Genomic DNA, 14,562 nt, shown 5'->3' with positions numbered 1-14,562 from the left:
ACTAGATCGTGTGGATGGAATTGGAGATCGTTAAATCCACTCATGTTTTCTCAACTTGTGCAGAATCTTAAAATACAATACAAAGTCCTCTGCGTTTTTACTGTAATATTGTAGAGCAATGAGCATTAACTTTTCTGGCAATTTCCAGATTTGAGATACCCAGTTTGCAAGATGAAATCTCAAGGAAAGGGGAGGGGGATTCGTATCTTTTATTGTGAGGGAAAGAATCGAGTTTCTTTTATTTTATACCATCTTTTTTGGCTACTACATTGACTTCATCCGTATCCAGTGTAGGAATAATCGCAGATTTATAACGAATTTATGCCAGTATCTCAGGTTAAATTGTTCAGCTGTAGATGCTTATTACAATATTCTCCAATATTTTTAATGATAAATTACCAGTACTGCAGGACATATTTTAACTTCTTCTTAAGACCCATAAAGCCCTTTCGATATTTTGGATTTTTTTCATTTCTATTTTGTTTTCCTTTTCTCTTTGGTGATTGAGACATTTTCCCATTGGAGTTTATGAATGGACAAGTTTCTGTTAGCCCATTTGTTTGTCTTCGAGAGATTTGTATTTTTATAAGCGTTTTCTGGCTTTGGTTCTGTCAATAAATAGATTACAGTTCATTCCTATCCTTCATTATGGGAATAAATAAAGGCCTTTCATATTGCTTTTATACAAATCCTATTCATATCTTAAACCTGAAGTTTCCCGGAATATAAGTGAGAATTTTATGCTGCACATCAGAATTTAACCCTGTTGTTGTTTGTCCATTTGATTTGCATCTTCTCTTTTCTATTTTCTGTATATTTTTCCTGTGGCATTTCCTTTCTGAAAAACATATAAAGAGAACGAAAGTCGATGTAGTTTTGGATGGTAGACAGGATATTTGAGCAGAAATCAGCTCTGCTTGCTGTTGTTGTTGGGATAGCTGTGTTGCGGTTTTGGTCATTTGCAGATGAACACTCAGAAGATAGATTGCCGCGAACCAGTTAGCCAGAACTATGAACTGATCAATGATCGTGGCTCTGAATTTGCTAATTGTTCTTCCCAATTATTTGGATCCAAACAGTCTTGGCAATTCAGAACTGGTGCTCAGCCACCAACCATGGGTGGAGGATCTCAACAGCAATATATTAGGCCTGCTAGATCATCCAGCACAATTATGAGCCGCTTTGATTCACCAGCTTCTGCTTTTTATGCAACCGAACGCTGCATGGGAATTCAACAGTATGATAGTCCAGTTGATGACCCCTCTGTGTTTTCCCAAGTTTCCAGGACTTATGATTCGCAGTTCCCTTCGTATCAATCTTCTGGGGAAGACTTTTCCATCGATTCAGCTCATCAAGATGATTCCAACTTTGATTTGAGAAACACCTTGCAGGCAATGGTGAAATCTCAGTTCTCTTGTAATCAATACTATGGATCCTCTGAAAACAAATTTTCAGGCAGCAATTCACCAGGATGTGAGCTTCTTCCACATGAACAAAATAAGTTGCTTGGTGATGATACTAACTATGGTGGGAGGCACCTTTTGATTCCTTTTAAAGGAAATCAGGACGATATGGTATGTATTTCCTCATTTAGAGCTTGTGTACTGTCAATTCTTTACATGCAATAATTCAAGGTTGGCATCATTCCTAATGTGTAAAGATCGTTCTGATTATGGCTTGGTAATTTTTCAGGGCAATTGCAATTCACATACTTCCTCGCCCCCACGGCTGGGCTGCTCCTCTCAGCAAGAGAAGCAGTTTTCAAGACTTTCCTCTGAAAATATACCCATTACTCCTGGCCATTCTGCTTCAGCCGGGGCAGTAATCTCTAGCAAGGCAAGAATAAGGTGGACTCAAGATCTTCATGAGAAATTTGTTGAATGTGTTAATCGCCTTGGTGGTGCTGAGAGTAAGTCATTTGATATAAGCTTCATCAAAGTAAGAAATAAACCATTGATCTCTGATGATTTTTCCATGATGTACTATAGAGGCAACGCCAAAGGCAATACTAAAGCTGATGAACTCGGATGGATTGACCATTTTTCATGTGAAAAGTCATCTTCAGGTATTAAAGCTTTCTAAAGTACTGTAGATGTTACCCGTAATATTGTTTCAACTTCCCCCCACAAATTAGATTCATTTTCTTTGTTCCCTGTAGAAGTACCGAATTGCAAAATACATACCAGACTCAACAGAAGGTAATGCCTGTAACAATTCTGGTATTTTTCGGAAGAGATTTATTGTGCTTGATTTCTTTGGTCTTAGCTGGCTGAACTTTTTCAAGTATAATTTAAGAAGGGTGGAGTAATTCATGTTTTTGCTTTGCATTTTGTATATGAGTGTCACTTTCCTCTCATCATGAGGAGATTCCTTTATTTTTCTTTTTATTTGCATTAAATTTCTATGGAATAATTAGGTTCATGATGATGATGATGATATCTGTAATTAGATCACAACAGCCCTAGCATTTATAGACGATCATTCTCATTATTCAAACCACTTCAGAGAGCCATGCACAGAGTGCTTTTAATAATAGGCTGGCCTTTTTTTTTCTCAGATCTGACAATCAAGCATTTGAGGTGACCCTTAATCCTCAATGCAAGGAGCGTTCTTTTGATTTGCAAACTAGTTAGAAAAATGACCACTTCTCTCTCGTTGTTGAAGGCGGAACTCAAAAAACCTTGAAGTTATGTTTCAGATTAAGAAAACAAAGTTTAGTTTTTGCAACTCTATAGGCTAGAGTTATTTGAGATGATATTAATGCTAGCGGTTTCCCCCCTTACTTCCTTCTATACAACTATTAACATGGCGCAAGCCATCACAAAAGTATCCTTAACCTTCCATGTTGGTATGATCAATTCCCTGAAATGATCAGGCCAACGTCATTAAAGAGAACTGAAAAGCAATTCAGAATCCATTGTTTTAAGTTTGTGTGTACATTTGTCTGTTCCACGGTGGGGGAGGGGATTTTTGGAATCGGTTGACAAGAGTTGAGCTTGCCTATTTTATACGCAAAAAGCCTCTGTTGAATTATAGATTTGATATTGGACCCCAAATCACTTGCTCTACTAATCAGAAACATGCTGATTTCCCTTACCAATGGTATGATGGCTCAGCCGTCAGACTGATATTGACCCTGTCTGCAGTATGTGAGCCATTCTAAGAAGGAAACTTTTTTACCATTCTTGTGGTCACCAGCAAGTGTTTGCTTGGCTTTGCTGACTTTCATCAATCTACATTGCTCTTTTCTTTGAATAGATTACAATGAACTTGATTTAGTTAAATAATAATTTTGATTAGAGTAGCCTTTTCTATTGCAGGAAAATTGGAGAAAAGAAACAGTATGAGCAATGTACCCCAGCTCGATGTTAAAACGTAATGTTCATGAATTTTATTCTATCGTATTGGCATCCTACTCAAAACACAATTCTCCTTTTAAAATTGTAATTCTTTGAAAATTTTCGTTTGGTTTTATTTTTCTTTTCTTCTTTATTGCTCTGTACATAATAACCCTTTAGCAGTAGAACTATATTCTGACACCAACATGTGAACTTTGAATGAAAGTGGCTTGCAGATCAAAGAGGCACTGCAAGTGCAGTTAGATGTCCAGAGGCGTCTTCATGAACAATTAGAGGTGAGTTCATGGGCTTTTCTTCTTCATTTCAGATAGTGATTTTATTTATGTCAATATATCTTCCCGTTTTACCAGTTCTCCAGTATCTTCTAGTCATTGCTTCTATATGGTCCACCCTCTCTGCATTTGTTTCCTTCATTCCATGTATAGTTTAGTTTCAGGTATCCTTCAAAAATTGATCTCTCTTTCAAGGTGATAATGACCTTTTCTTTCACAATTAAAGGAATTTCATAACAATTGGAAACAACTTTTATGAGCTTGAACTTTAGGGTCACCCAGCACAACAGCTAGGGACTTCTAATTGCCTGGCAAGACAATAGAACAGAACAGGTTGCAGCCTTCTTGAACCCCAGGCAGGAAACGTATATATAGCGTATATGTTCCCTTTCATTCTTACCGGTTACTACAAACTGGACCTCACACCTTATATAAGCACTTGCATCTGCTACTCAGGTTTCAAACCATTTATCAAGGGGTTTGCTGGTATATAATCTCTTGGCTACTAAACTTTGCTTGATGACTTATCCGGGCCAGGTTCAGCGAAAATTACAGCTACAAATTGAAGAACAAGGGAAGCAGCTCAAGATGATGTTTGACCAGCAACAGAAAACAAATAGTAGCCTCTTCCCGAATCACAACTTGGATACTTCCTCTGCTGAGCCATCAAATAGTCAAGAGGTTCAGGTTCCCATTTCTGAAGGTTCTGGAAATCCTTTATTCCCATCCAAGATAAGCTAGATCCTCAAAGCATGACATATGATCTTTTGGTTATACACCTTCAAGCACTTAATCAGTCATGGGTTCCCTGGAAGGCTTTTATCTTTTGCATATTGAAAGCAGTTAAACAGTCATGAGGTTCCTGCAAAGCTTCATTCCCTACAATAGAATCAAGACATACGCAGCAGCCTAATTAAGAATACCATGCAGTTTGTTTGCATAATCCAAACTGTGTATTTACAGTGTAAATACAATTGAGTGCACTCGTTCATAATTCCCTTCAGAAAATAACTGTTGTGTATACTTCACTTCATGCATCCCTCGTCCATCCTTAAACCTAGTGAAAAGCATTCTTGTTGTAAAAAGCTCATTTAGAGCTTGTGTTAGCGTAAGAATAATGTTGTCTTGTAATTTGTGTGCTCATGTTCTTTTGAGTTTGGTTGAAAACTGTATTGAGGGAACCCATATGAAATTCGAACTAAACTCTCTATGGATTTCTTTTCTTTGAGCTCATAATGTAGGAAAATGTTCTACAAAATGTTTTTTGGGAACCATTTAAATTATGTCCAGCTGAAGAACTTTCGAAAACATTGCCATTCATTAAACATATGGGTCTTCTTTCCTCGTAATTTCTGAAATAAAAAACGTGGAAGAATTCTAAAAAGAGAGACAACATTATTCAGAAACAGCATTTATGTTTTAAGAGAACAAATATTAAGCAAATAGACAGGCCATGGCTGCCAAGTTTTAGTTTCATCTTCTCTTAATGAATGGTAGTTTTGAAGCACGAATTCGAGGGAGGATCTGATCTTTATTACGAAAATATTGAACTGCACGGTGCATCCCAGCATCTTTACAGGGTACATCTTGTTTATCTTCTCTTCTTGCTGTTTTCCTAACAAACTTACAGTGTGGGGTCCTCATATTGGAAGTTTTCGAAGGGTTAGCGTGCCAATTACCCGAGAAATTTTATATTTAACCCAAAACTTTGATGATCTTCCATCAACATTTAACTTTGAATAATGGTTGATATAGTTGTAGGACTTATTTTGAAAAGAGAAATACTTTAGCTACAAAGAAATATCACAAAATTAAATTTATAAATTAATATATCTTGACGTAGTAGGCTAGATTGTAAAACTATTGCTATTATAAAGTAGGTTTAACATATCATATAAAATATATCATTTTATGAGTTTATTTTTATAAAAAAAATTTGTGACTATAACACTACCTACACTTTTGAAAAGTTAAAAATAATAAAACCCACTATTAAAAGCTGAGAATTTTTTTTATTTAAATTTCAAATTTATCGACTTTTCAAATAGAATTATAGAATTCGGCGGCCCTGTAGTAAAAATCACATTCCTGCAATTTTTTTCATGACCCATTTTATAAAATAACTGCTACAATCAAAGTAAATTTTCAAAAATGCTGCTCGTACACGGGAGGGGCACCCCCCGCGTACTCGAGAGTCCACGTGGGATTATTAAAACGATGCGATTTCGTTTTAATAATCGCTCGTGCTCGTTCAAATTGGCAAGACACTCGAAACGACGAAGCCGTTTCAAACCCGAAGACGACCTCCCCTTAGTTTCAGTTCAGCCACGAAGACCATGGAATCCCGCACGGAACATGGGAACCTTCCCAAGCAAGCAACGAAGACGAAGATTCACGGAGGGTGGTCATCTTCTTCAGCTCAGTTGAGCGACGTCCCCACCGACGTGCAGGAAGACGATACACAAAGGGAGGTACTCTCTTTGTCATCTTGATTGTATCTATCGATTCGCATGACCACAACCGATTCTCCCATTGGGTTTCTTTATTGAATAGATGATTTCGATTTCTCCAAAATCACCAAATCGGCAGAGTACACATGATTCTTGAATAACTGAAAACCCTAACCCGAACCCCGAACCCTAACCCTAACCCTAACCCTAACCCTAACCCTAACCCCGAACCCTAACCCTAACCCTAACCCTAACCCTAACCCTAACCCTAACCATTTCCCTAACCCGAACCCTAACCCTAACCATAATGGGAGATTTCGAAATTCTTGTGGATTTCGAAATAGCACTTGATTTAGACTCGAAATTGTAAATTATTTCGAAATACTTGTAGATTCGAAACCCTAGCCCTAATCGATAAGAAAAATATAAATACTCTGTTTTTTTTTTCGTTTATCAATTCTTGATTGTTCATTTACCGTGGTTGTTTCTTTGTCTCCTTCAGTTTGAGTAGCAGTAGGCATGATTGATCTTTAAAAAAAAATCTAAAATGAAGGCATTTTCACTTAGGTATGATCTTTATTTTGGTAGGAAAATCAAAAAGGAAAAAAATGTGCTGGATCCCAAAAACATTGAAAGCATTGGGGGACTGAAAAAGGAGTAGGTGAAGGATTGTGTGTGCTGTTTCTGGATGATAAGTAATAGATGTACGAGCAGAATTTTTCTTTCTCCTTCATCTGTTAGTCAAGATTGAGACTTTTATCTTGACTAATCATTTCTTTATTTCTACATGTGTTACAATGTTACTAGGATTGGATGATAAGTAATAGATGTTGGATTGTGTATGCTGTTTCTGGATAATAAGTAATTGATGTACGAGCAGAATTTTTCTGTCTCCTTCATCTGTTCTTAGATTGAGACTTTTATCTTGACTAATCATTTCTTTATTTGTACATGTGTTACAATGTTACTAGGATTGGATGATAAGTAATAGATGTTGGATTGTGTGTGCTGTTTCTGGATGATAAGTAATAGATGTATGAGCAGAATTTTTCTGTCTCCTTCATCTGTTCTTAGATTGAGACTTTTATCTTGACTAATCATTTCTTTATTTGTACATGTGTTACAATGTTACTAGGATTGGATGATAAGTAATAGATGTTATGTCATATCTTTATTATGGTTTTAAATTATACATCAGCTTTTCAAACTTAGATTGAGGAGCATCAAGGAAGAATTTAATTCCGTCATCTGTTCTTAGTTGTGTTTTATCTTACCTATATAATTTCTTTTGCAAGACATGTGTTACAATGTTACTAGGATGGGTTTGTGTGCTGTTTTCATAAGCATTGTGTGATTGATATTCATAAGCATCATGTCTCAGATTTTGAATCTAGGTTTGTCTCGTCTCACATATAGGAGCAAATGATACCAAATTAAATCTAGGTTTTGGTGATTAAGGAATCTAGGTTATGATGGGAAGAGGAAGACTTTAATTATTTGTAAGGTCCAACATGTAGAATATCTTATTAAATGTTTGGAGAGTAAGATTTGTTTAGTTTAAATGTGTGGAGACTTTAAATTGTCTTGATAGTTGATAGTCTTTTAAAGAAGATGCTGAAAGTTTAGTTTTGTTCTTGATTGTCCATTTTCCTTTTGTTTCTTATTCACGATAAGTTTAAGAATATCTCATCATCCACAACGGACTCTTCTTCATCTTCTGGTAAACGAAGTCTGGGTCAACTATTATGCTTCTGTGAAATTGAAGCCCAACTAAGATACTCATCTACTACAAGAAATCCAGGACGACCCTTCTTAGGGTGTCCTAACTACAACACAAAGGTAACTACATTCATGTTTAATAAAAAATTTAAATATTATGTGCATCTAACATGTTTCTCAAATATGTTTAAAATAATTAGGGATTACCATATTGTAAGTATTTCAAGTGGGTAGAGGAGGATCAATACAGAAAGTCCGATCTAAGAGAAACTCACAATGAACTGTTAAGAGCCAAGAAAGAGTTGGAGAAGATACTTGATGATATCGAAAAGAGCAAGATTGATCTCCGTAGGAGAGCGGATGACATCGAGATGGCGCTATCCAATAGAAATGAAGAGGTTGTGAAGAAGGAGTTGGCGCTTATTGTACGCAAAGCTGAAATCAGACGCTCACGCACACTACTCCGGATGTATTGGGCTGCTGCATTTGTTGTAGCATGTTACTTGTCTTGTAAATAAGTGATAAACTTACAAATAGTGTTAGAAGTTAGTTGCTATGTATATTTAAGTTGTTTATATGTTGGTTGGTGATGTTAGTACTTAGTCTGATTGTATAGTCTAATTGCATTTTTTTTTTTATGTTAATGACTTGAGTATTTTAGTCTGATTGTATATAGTGTATATTTAATTTGTTTTTAATTATTTTTTGGATAATTGGACAAAGTTGAAAGCTGCACACAAAAGGGATGAACCAACCAAATAACACTCCATTGTGAAATAAATTGCCCCGCAAACTGAGTGGTCCAATTGCATCGTATAGTCACAATAATATGTCCAATTCCATATGTGACTAATACCCAAACTGAGTGGCCTCTTCAGAGTCCTGGACCCAAATTATTAAGTAGAGTAATAGCTTGCAAATCACTTATGTAATATGAAACAATATATAATAGAAATAGAAAATCTTACAACTAGTTTGAAGACAAAAAAAATTCCTAGAAAAACTGTCGTAGCTTTGGCTTAGATAGGTACTAAAACTGCATACCAGTAGGTACTAAATTAATCAATCCAGTAAATAATTCAACCATGCGCATTCTTGGAAGAAAAACTATCATAACAAATCAAAATAATGTTATGATTTGTTCCAACTACACAAAAAATCATTGCCAACAATCTTGTATCTTTTGTCAAGATTTCCAAAAAAATTACATTTACAACTTACAAAAAAATAACCAACATGAGATCTTACATGCCATATCACCACTAAGTAGAACATGATAAACTTACAAAAATCACTAATGTTTCTACCAAAAAACAAAAAATGACTAATCCATCATATCATTTCCAGATCTTGAAAATCCTTCACCAATGTTTCTACCAATAAACCCCAATGTTTCCTGCATGTGAAGTAAGATAAAAATAAAGGAATTAATATAATTGATATAGAAGATAAAAATAAAGGAATTAATATAATTGATATAGAAGTTTGTTCCCACTGTAAAACATTCCCAATGTAATTGATATAAATATTAGCATAGTACGAAAGTCGATACTAAAATCATTCTATAACCTGGTCCAAAGTTCTATTTCAAATCTTTCAAAGATCCCTTAGACAAACAATAGCAGACTGCTAAAGGTCCACCTTCTTCTTCACTTTGATTACATGAAATAAGCCAAAAAACGAAAGAAAAAAAGCTAGTGCCTGATTACATAAGCCAGAGGTGCTCGAATGCTTATTTCATTCATGCTATGAAATTCTATTGTGAGAAGTACTGCAACTACCACCACTAAAACTGCCACCAGTAGAGCTATTGTCATCTACCAAGTTTGATCAATGACAACCCCCACAATAATGTACCCCGACACAATAATGTACCCCCACAATAATCTAACAAAACAGATTCCATATGAGGTTGTAACACGGATCATTTATTACTTTATCTATATCCTTAGCTCGTAGTACCTGGAATTAGTTCCTTGGGCTCGCCAACCACGGTTGAACCAATTGTGAATCATCCAATCCAAGTTGTTCAGGTTGTGATCCATCCAACCCAAATTGAACCTGTAAGGATTAATTTGCATAGATTAGAATAATGTCAATATTACTATTGACATATGAAAAGTTAAGAAATATTACACTTTCTTGACTCCCACCCACTGTTTGTCCAATCTGGGTTCCATCAATGACAACAGCTGATTTGTCTTGAACAAGCTGGAGATAAAAAAAAAAAAAAAAACATGAAAATCAAATAAAAACATAAATATAACATTTCTAGTATAAATATAACAAAAGTAATATAATTGCACATAACCAACATTGGAAATATCTAACACTGATGGGCCAAATAAATTCCTGCATGTGTCTGGCACTGGTGTATCTCCTCCATCTCTCTAATAAACAAGTAGCATTGGCAAGAACGTAAGTTTTTGCATGTAATAAAATAGCCCCTTTACAAATATATTTTTAAAGCTAAAATAATATTCACATGTTTACGTTTCCGGTTTACTGGTGCTTTCTTTGTCTTTCCTTTAAGTTTTCGCATCTCTTTCTCCATCTTGGATGCTCTCCGAAGAGATGAGGGTCTGCCTTTCCCTCTGACAACCAATGGACTGAGTACTTGTTTTGAACTACCCACAGTGAGTGTGTCATTTTGAGTACAACCAACATTAGAACCAGTGAGGGTAATTGATGGAGGTTCTTGATTCTCACTATATAATTCAATCATTGCATGTAACTTATGTGTGGCATCCTCAGTATGTTTTTTTGAACCCGCTGCATAAGTAATCATTTGATAACAGACTTTTAATAGACTAGAATATCTGCAAGCATCTGGCCGCTGATCCCCTGCATCATAGCTGCTATCGATTAACGTGTATCTCCTTTTGATATCCTTCCTCCATCGGTCTAAAATGAGAATGTACCGACACAGTATACCTCTCATCTGAAATAAACCACATGAACACTTAACATCTGCATCTTCCTCATTGAAGTCCACAGAAAACGTAACCAACTTACTGAACTCTTCCACACGAACTTCGTCCTCTACCAGATAGGTCTTTACTGCACCATCCCTCTTAAGTAACTCTGGATCCAAATCGATAATGCCGATAAGTTGCATCTGAACTTCCCTAAATTTAGCATTTGTGTACAACTCTTGAAATCTCTTCTCGAGAGGAGATCTAGATATGCAAGGAATGGTAACGCTAAATGAGTGGAAGTCCGCGTTATTTTCACTCTCAATTTTTTTTTTCAACGCACTATCAAACTGATCGACAAACTCTTTCAAGTTTGTCTTAGCATGAACGTAACCATCGAAAAAAGCATTCATGCTCTCACTGCGCTGCGTTGTACTCATCCCAGCCCAAAAACAGTCCTTCAAGAATGCCGGCACCCAATACTCACGCTCAGTGTATAAACTTTTCAGCCAGACATTATCATGCAAGTGGTAAGTATCGATTAACTCATCCCAAGATTTCTCAAACTCGTCAATAGTATGCGTGTCATACACACATTTCATCAATGCATTCTTCATCCTACTTTTGCACGAAGCATAGGAGGACAGCTTCTCGGGCACTTTTTTCAGTATATGCCACAAACAAAGTCGATGTCGGCTTTCAGGAAAAACAATAGCTATTGCATTTTTCATCGCTCTGTCTTGATCGGTGATAATAGCTTTTGGAGCGATATCATCCATACACTTCAACCACGTCTGGAATAACCAGATAAAAGTTTCTGTATCCTCACTGGAAATCAACCCTGCTCCCAACAGAATTGATTCCCATGGTGGTTTACACCAACAAATGGGGCAAAGGGCATCCCATACCTATTCGTCAGGTATGTAGTGCCGAATGTCACCACATCACCGAAGTATTGGTAGGCTGCCCTACTACGAGGGTCTGCCCAGAAGACATTCCTTAACCTCCCCTCATCATCCAAATCCATCAGTGCAAAGAAACCAGGATTTTTGTACTGCATCCTACAAAAATACTCTTGAAGCGCTTCTGCACCACCTTTACCAAGCCTTAGATGTCTTGCCTTGTCGATATAATTACGACAATCCTTTTCTAAAAATGGGAGGTTCTCGAATCCACCAGCGCCAACGACGAGAGATCCGAAACTCTTATTCATTCGAATACCAACCATGTCGTTTATATCTAGGACTCTTTTTACAGAGTCACTCACTTCTCTATTACATCGAAAGAAGCGAGCCTTATTTGGACTAAGGTCATGGTTATGGGTATTATTCACTGTTGTCAACCGGAAATTTCCATCAACTTTTAAGGCATTAATCTTTGCCTTACATTCTGTCTTTCCTGTTGGACGTGGTCTAGCGACATTCAATGTCCTATTCCGAGCCTTCCCACCACGGGCACAACCAAGAGTGACATATCGGACAGTTCCATCATCTCTTTTATCAGTCATTCTTATCATTACCCCAAACCCGTTTTTTTTACCATACTGCTTATAATAGACCATTAATTCTTCAAAAGTATTAAACTCCATTCCCGAACTTGGCTCTTGAATCGGATCACCACCAACTTCATCCGACAAATGTGGTGTCCCGGCAATCCCATCCTCAGTTTCTTCTGAATTTAGTCTATCTTCTTTGCTTTCTTCAACTCTTTCAGAGGTACATGGAATATCAATTTCTCTACATTTAGGTGGTTCCTCTATATCAACTCTTTCACTCGTGGCGGAATATGTAGTCATGAGAGGAGTCGGGTCACTAACATTCTGCCATGTGAAATTGACAAATCAATGACATGAAACTAAAAAAAAGGGCCAACTTATACAAACAAAAAAACAATAAGCCAATTTAATCACCACTTGAATGTTTCTTGGATCTTGCCCGCCATCAGGATATGGCGGAAAAGGCATTGCCCACGCAGGAAGTGGTCCGTAGTAATCAGGACTGGTGTAATCTACAAAGTACCGGTTACTTGATGGTATATCCTAACATAATTACACAAGTTATTTATGTATTTTCAAAATAAATATCAACTCAACACAGAAATAAAGCAACATTGTAAAAAATATAATATACAGCGATTGGGGAATTTGAGCTAGATGGTATTTGAGGAGACGAGTATTCTTCCCCTTTTCCCATGCCGAGAAGAGATGAACTGCATAATTCCACAATCAATTACTTCATAAAAAAAAATACTTAGCCACAAAACTTCAAAGTTTTATCTTCTCATTGTCATTATGACTTGGGAGTGCGCATACTTCAAAGTTTTGTGCGCATACCACAAAACTTCTAGTATTTAACTGCGCATACTTCCCTGCACTTCTACTCGGGAGTGAATACAAATTGAACTTGGAACTCTTAATCGGCGGTTAGGGAAGGTAACTCTTGTAGTCCTAGTCCTAGTCCCACTTAAGAATTCTCATAATCCTTTTTAGTATGAAATAATGCAAATACATCCATTCTCTAAGATTTTCTTAAAAATAATAATAAAAAAAAAAGGATTTTGCAAGAGGAGAAAGCAAATTGCAATTAGGCTTGTATTCTTGTCCATTGTGGTAAAATATAGAAATATTTAGAGGATTGCATTAATGTAGTCTAATACTAAAGTTAGCGACATTCAATGTCTTATTAGGAATTTGCCCAAACAATATATGCTAATAACAAATTTTCACTGTGCATAAGAAGGTAATTACAGTAGAGGTGTGCATTATGACTTGCATGCATAAGAGGTGTGCCATGTTTTTGGGTGAGTGTTGCAAGTGTTTGGGCATGTGCTCGAGTCTTGTGATGAAATATTAAGCTTCAATCATGTGAAATTGACATATTTTCCATCCAACCAATCAAAAACAATTGAGATATTGAATTAGATAATTAAAAATGATTTCTTTTAACAATCCCAAAAGCAAACATGCATTAGCAATTCTTACAAAACCATATTGCAAATTCTGGCCAATACCATATGAGCTAAGGACCAATAATCATGTTCCAGACAAAAGGAAGAAGTTAATGGCTGTGCGTCCATAAGCGTGGCATAACAACAAACACATTTACTACAAAAAAACAATGAATATGAAAACCACCAACAGGAATGATTCGAACAACAAAATTTATAACAAAGAAAACATTACATTCAATATCTCCGTAGGTGTTCTATTTATTTATGTTCTATTTATTTATGATAAAGAAGAAAGAAGAAGATCGGCTGCTGTTTAGACTAGCATTTCTTGAGACAGAGCAAGCCCATATCGTTTCTTCAGACACCCAAGAGGAATACCAGTACCAGTAGACGGTGATGGAGCCGATGATGCCAAAGATGAAGGAAAAAAAAAAAACCATAAAACCAGAGGCACCTTCAGACGAAGAAGATGAACCTGTTTTCTTTTTCTCAGAGCCCAAAATGGTTTCGGGGTCCGACGACACTCACTTGAACGCGATGAAGATCGACAAACGGATTTTCCCTTTCAGCGCAAAATGGTTTCGGAACAATTTGGAGAACGATGAACCCACAACATTTGGCTCGGCAAAAATGGTTTCTGAAATCAAAATGGTGCTCTGAAACGAGGCCTTTCCGCCCTTTTCTTTCTTTTTTTTTTCTTTTTTTTAATATATAATAATCGCTGATGTGGCATTAGCCACATCAGCGATTCCGCTACGGGTACCTGTAGCAGAACTGGTAAATTTTATACATACGTTATATCTATCTTTATAATAAATTTTTTTTAACTAAAATATTTTTCTTTCGTAAATTCACCCACAGTAGAAAACCGAACAGAAACTCATCAATTCCTCCCGAT

General features: G+C 36.4%; 1 protein-coding gene across 5 annotated transcripts; it reads left to right on the top strand.

Annotated features, from left to right (window-relative positions):
* Positions 1-519: 519 nt before the first annotated feature.
* On the top strand, positions 520-4,864 carry LOC109008095 (myb family transcription factor PHL5-like). Of its 5 annotated transcripts, none has more exons than XM_035689895.1 (7): positions 520-1,574; positions 1,693-1,909; positions 1,989-2,065; positions 2,162-2,198; positions 3,321-3,375; positions 3,565-3,634; positions 4,088-4,864. In XM_035689895.1, exons 1-7 carry the CDS (start codon positions 966-968, stop codon positions 4,370-4,372), a joined length of 1,350 nt encoding a protein of 449 aa, XP_035545788.1. In that variant the 5' UTR covers positions 520-965; the 3' UTR covers positions 4,373-4,864. The 5 variants fall into 5 exon arrangements, with proteins under 5 accessions (XP_035545788.1, XP_035545787.1, XP_018843615.1 ...); XM_035689894.1 differs by having other exon boundaries at positions 2,159-2,198; positions 3,306-3,375; XM_018988070.2 differs by having other exon boundaries at positions 522-1,574; positions 2,159-2,198.
* The last annotated feature ends 9,698 nt before the right edge of the window (positions 4,865-14,562 follow it).

Source organism: Juglans regia, chromosome 4 (genome assembly GCF_001411555.2).
Source record: "Juglans regia cultivar Chandler chromosome 4, Walnut 2.0, whole genome shotgun sequence".
NCBI classification, from domain to species: domain Eukaryota; kingdom Viridiplantae; phylum Streptophyta; class Magnoliopsida; order Fagales; family Juglandaceae; genus Juglans; species Juglans regia.
The sequence above is the reverse complement of the archived record's forward strand: the minus strand, read 5'-3'. Positions and strand labels throughout refer to the sequence as shown.

Coding starts and splice junctions, on each gene's coding strand:
- LOC109008095 (XM_035689894.1), top strand. CDS start 966: ATGAACACTCAGAAGATAGATTGCCGCGAACCAGTTAGCCAGAACTAT. Junction 1,575..1,692: donor AAGGAAATCAGGACGATATG/GTATGTATTTCC, acceptor GTAATTTTTCAG/GGCAATTGCAATTCACATAC. Junction 2,066..2,158: donor ATGTGAAAAGTCATCTTCAG/GTATTAAAGCTT, acceptor TGTTCCCTGTAG/AAGTACCGAATTGCAAAATA.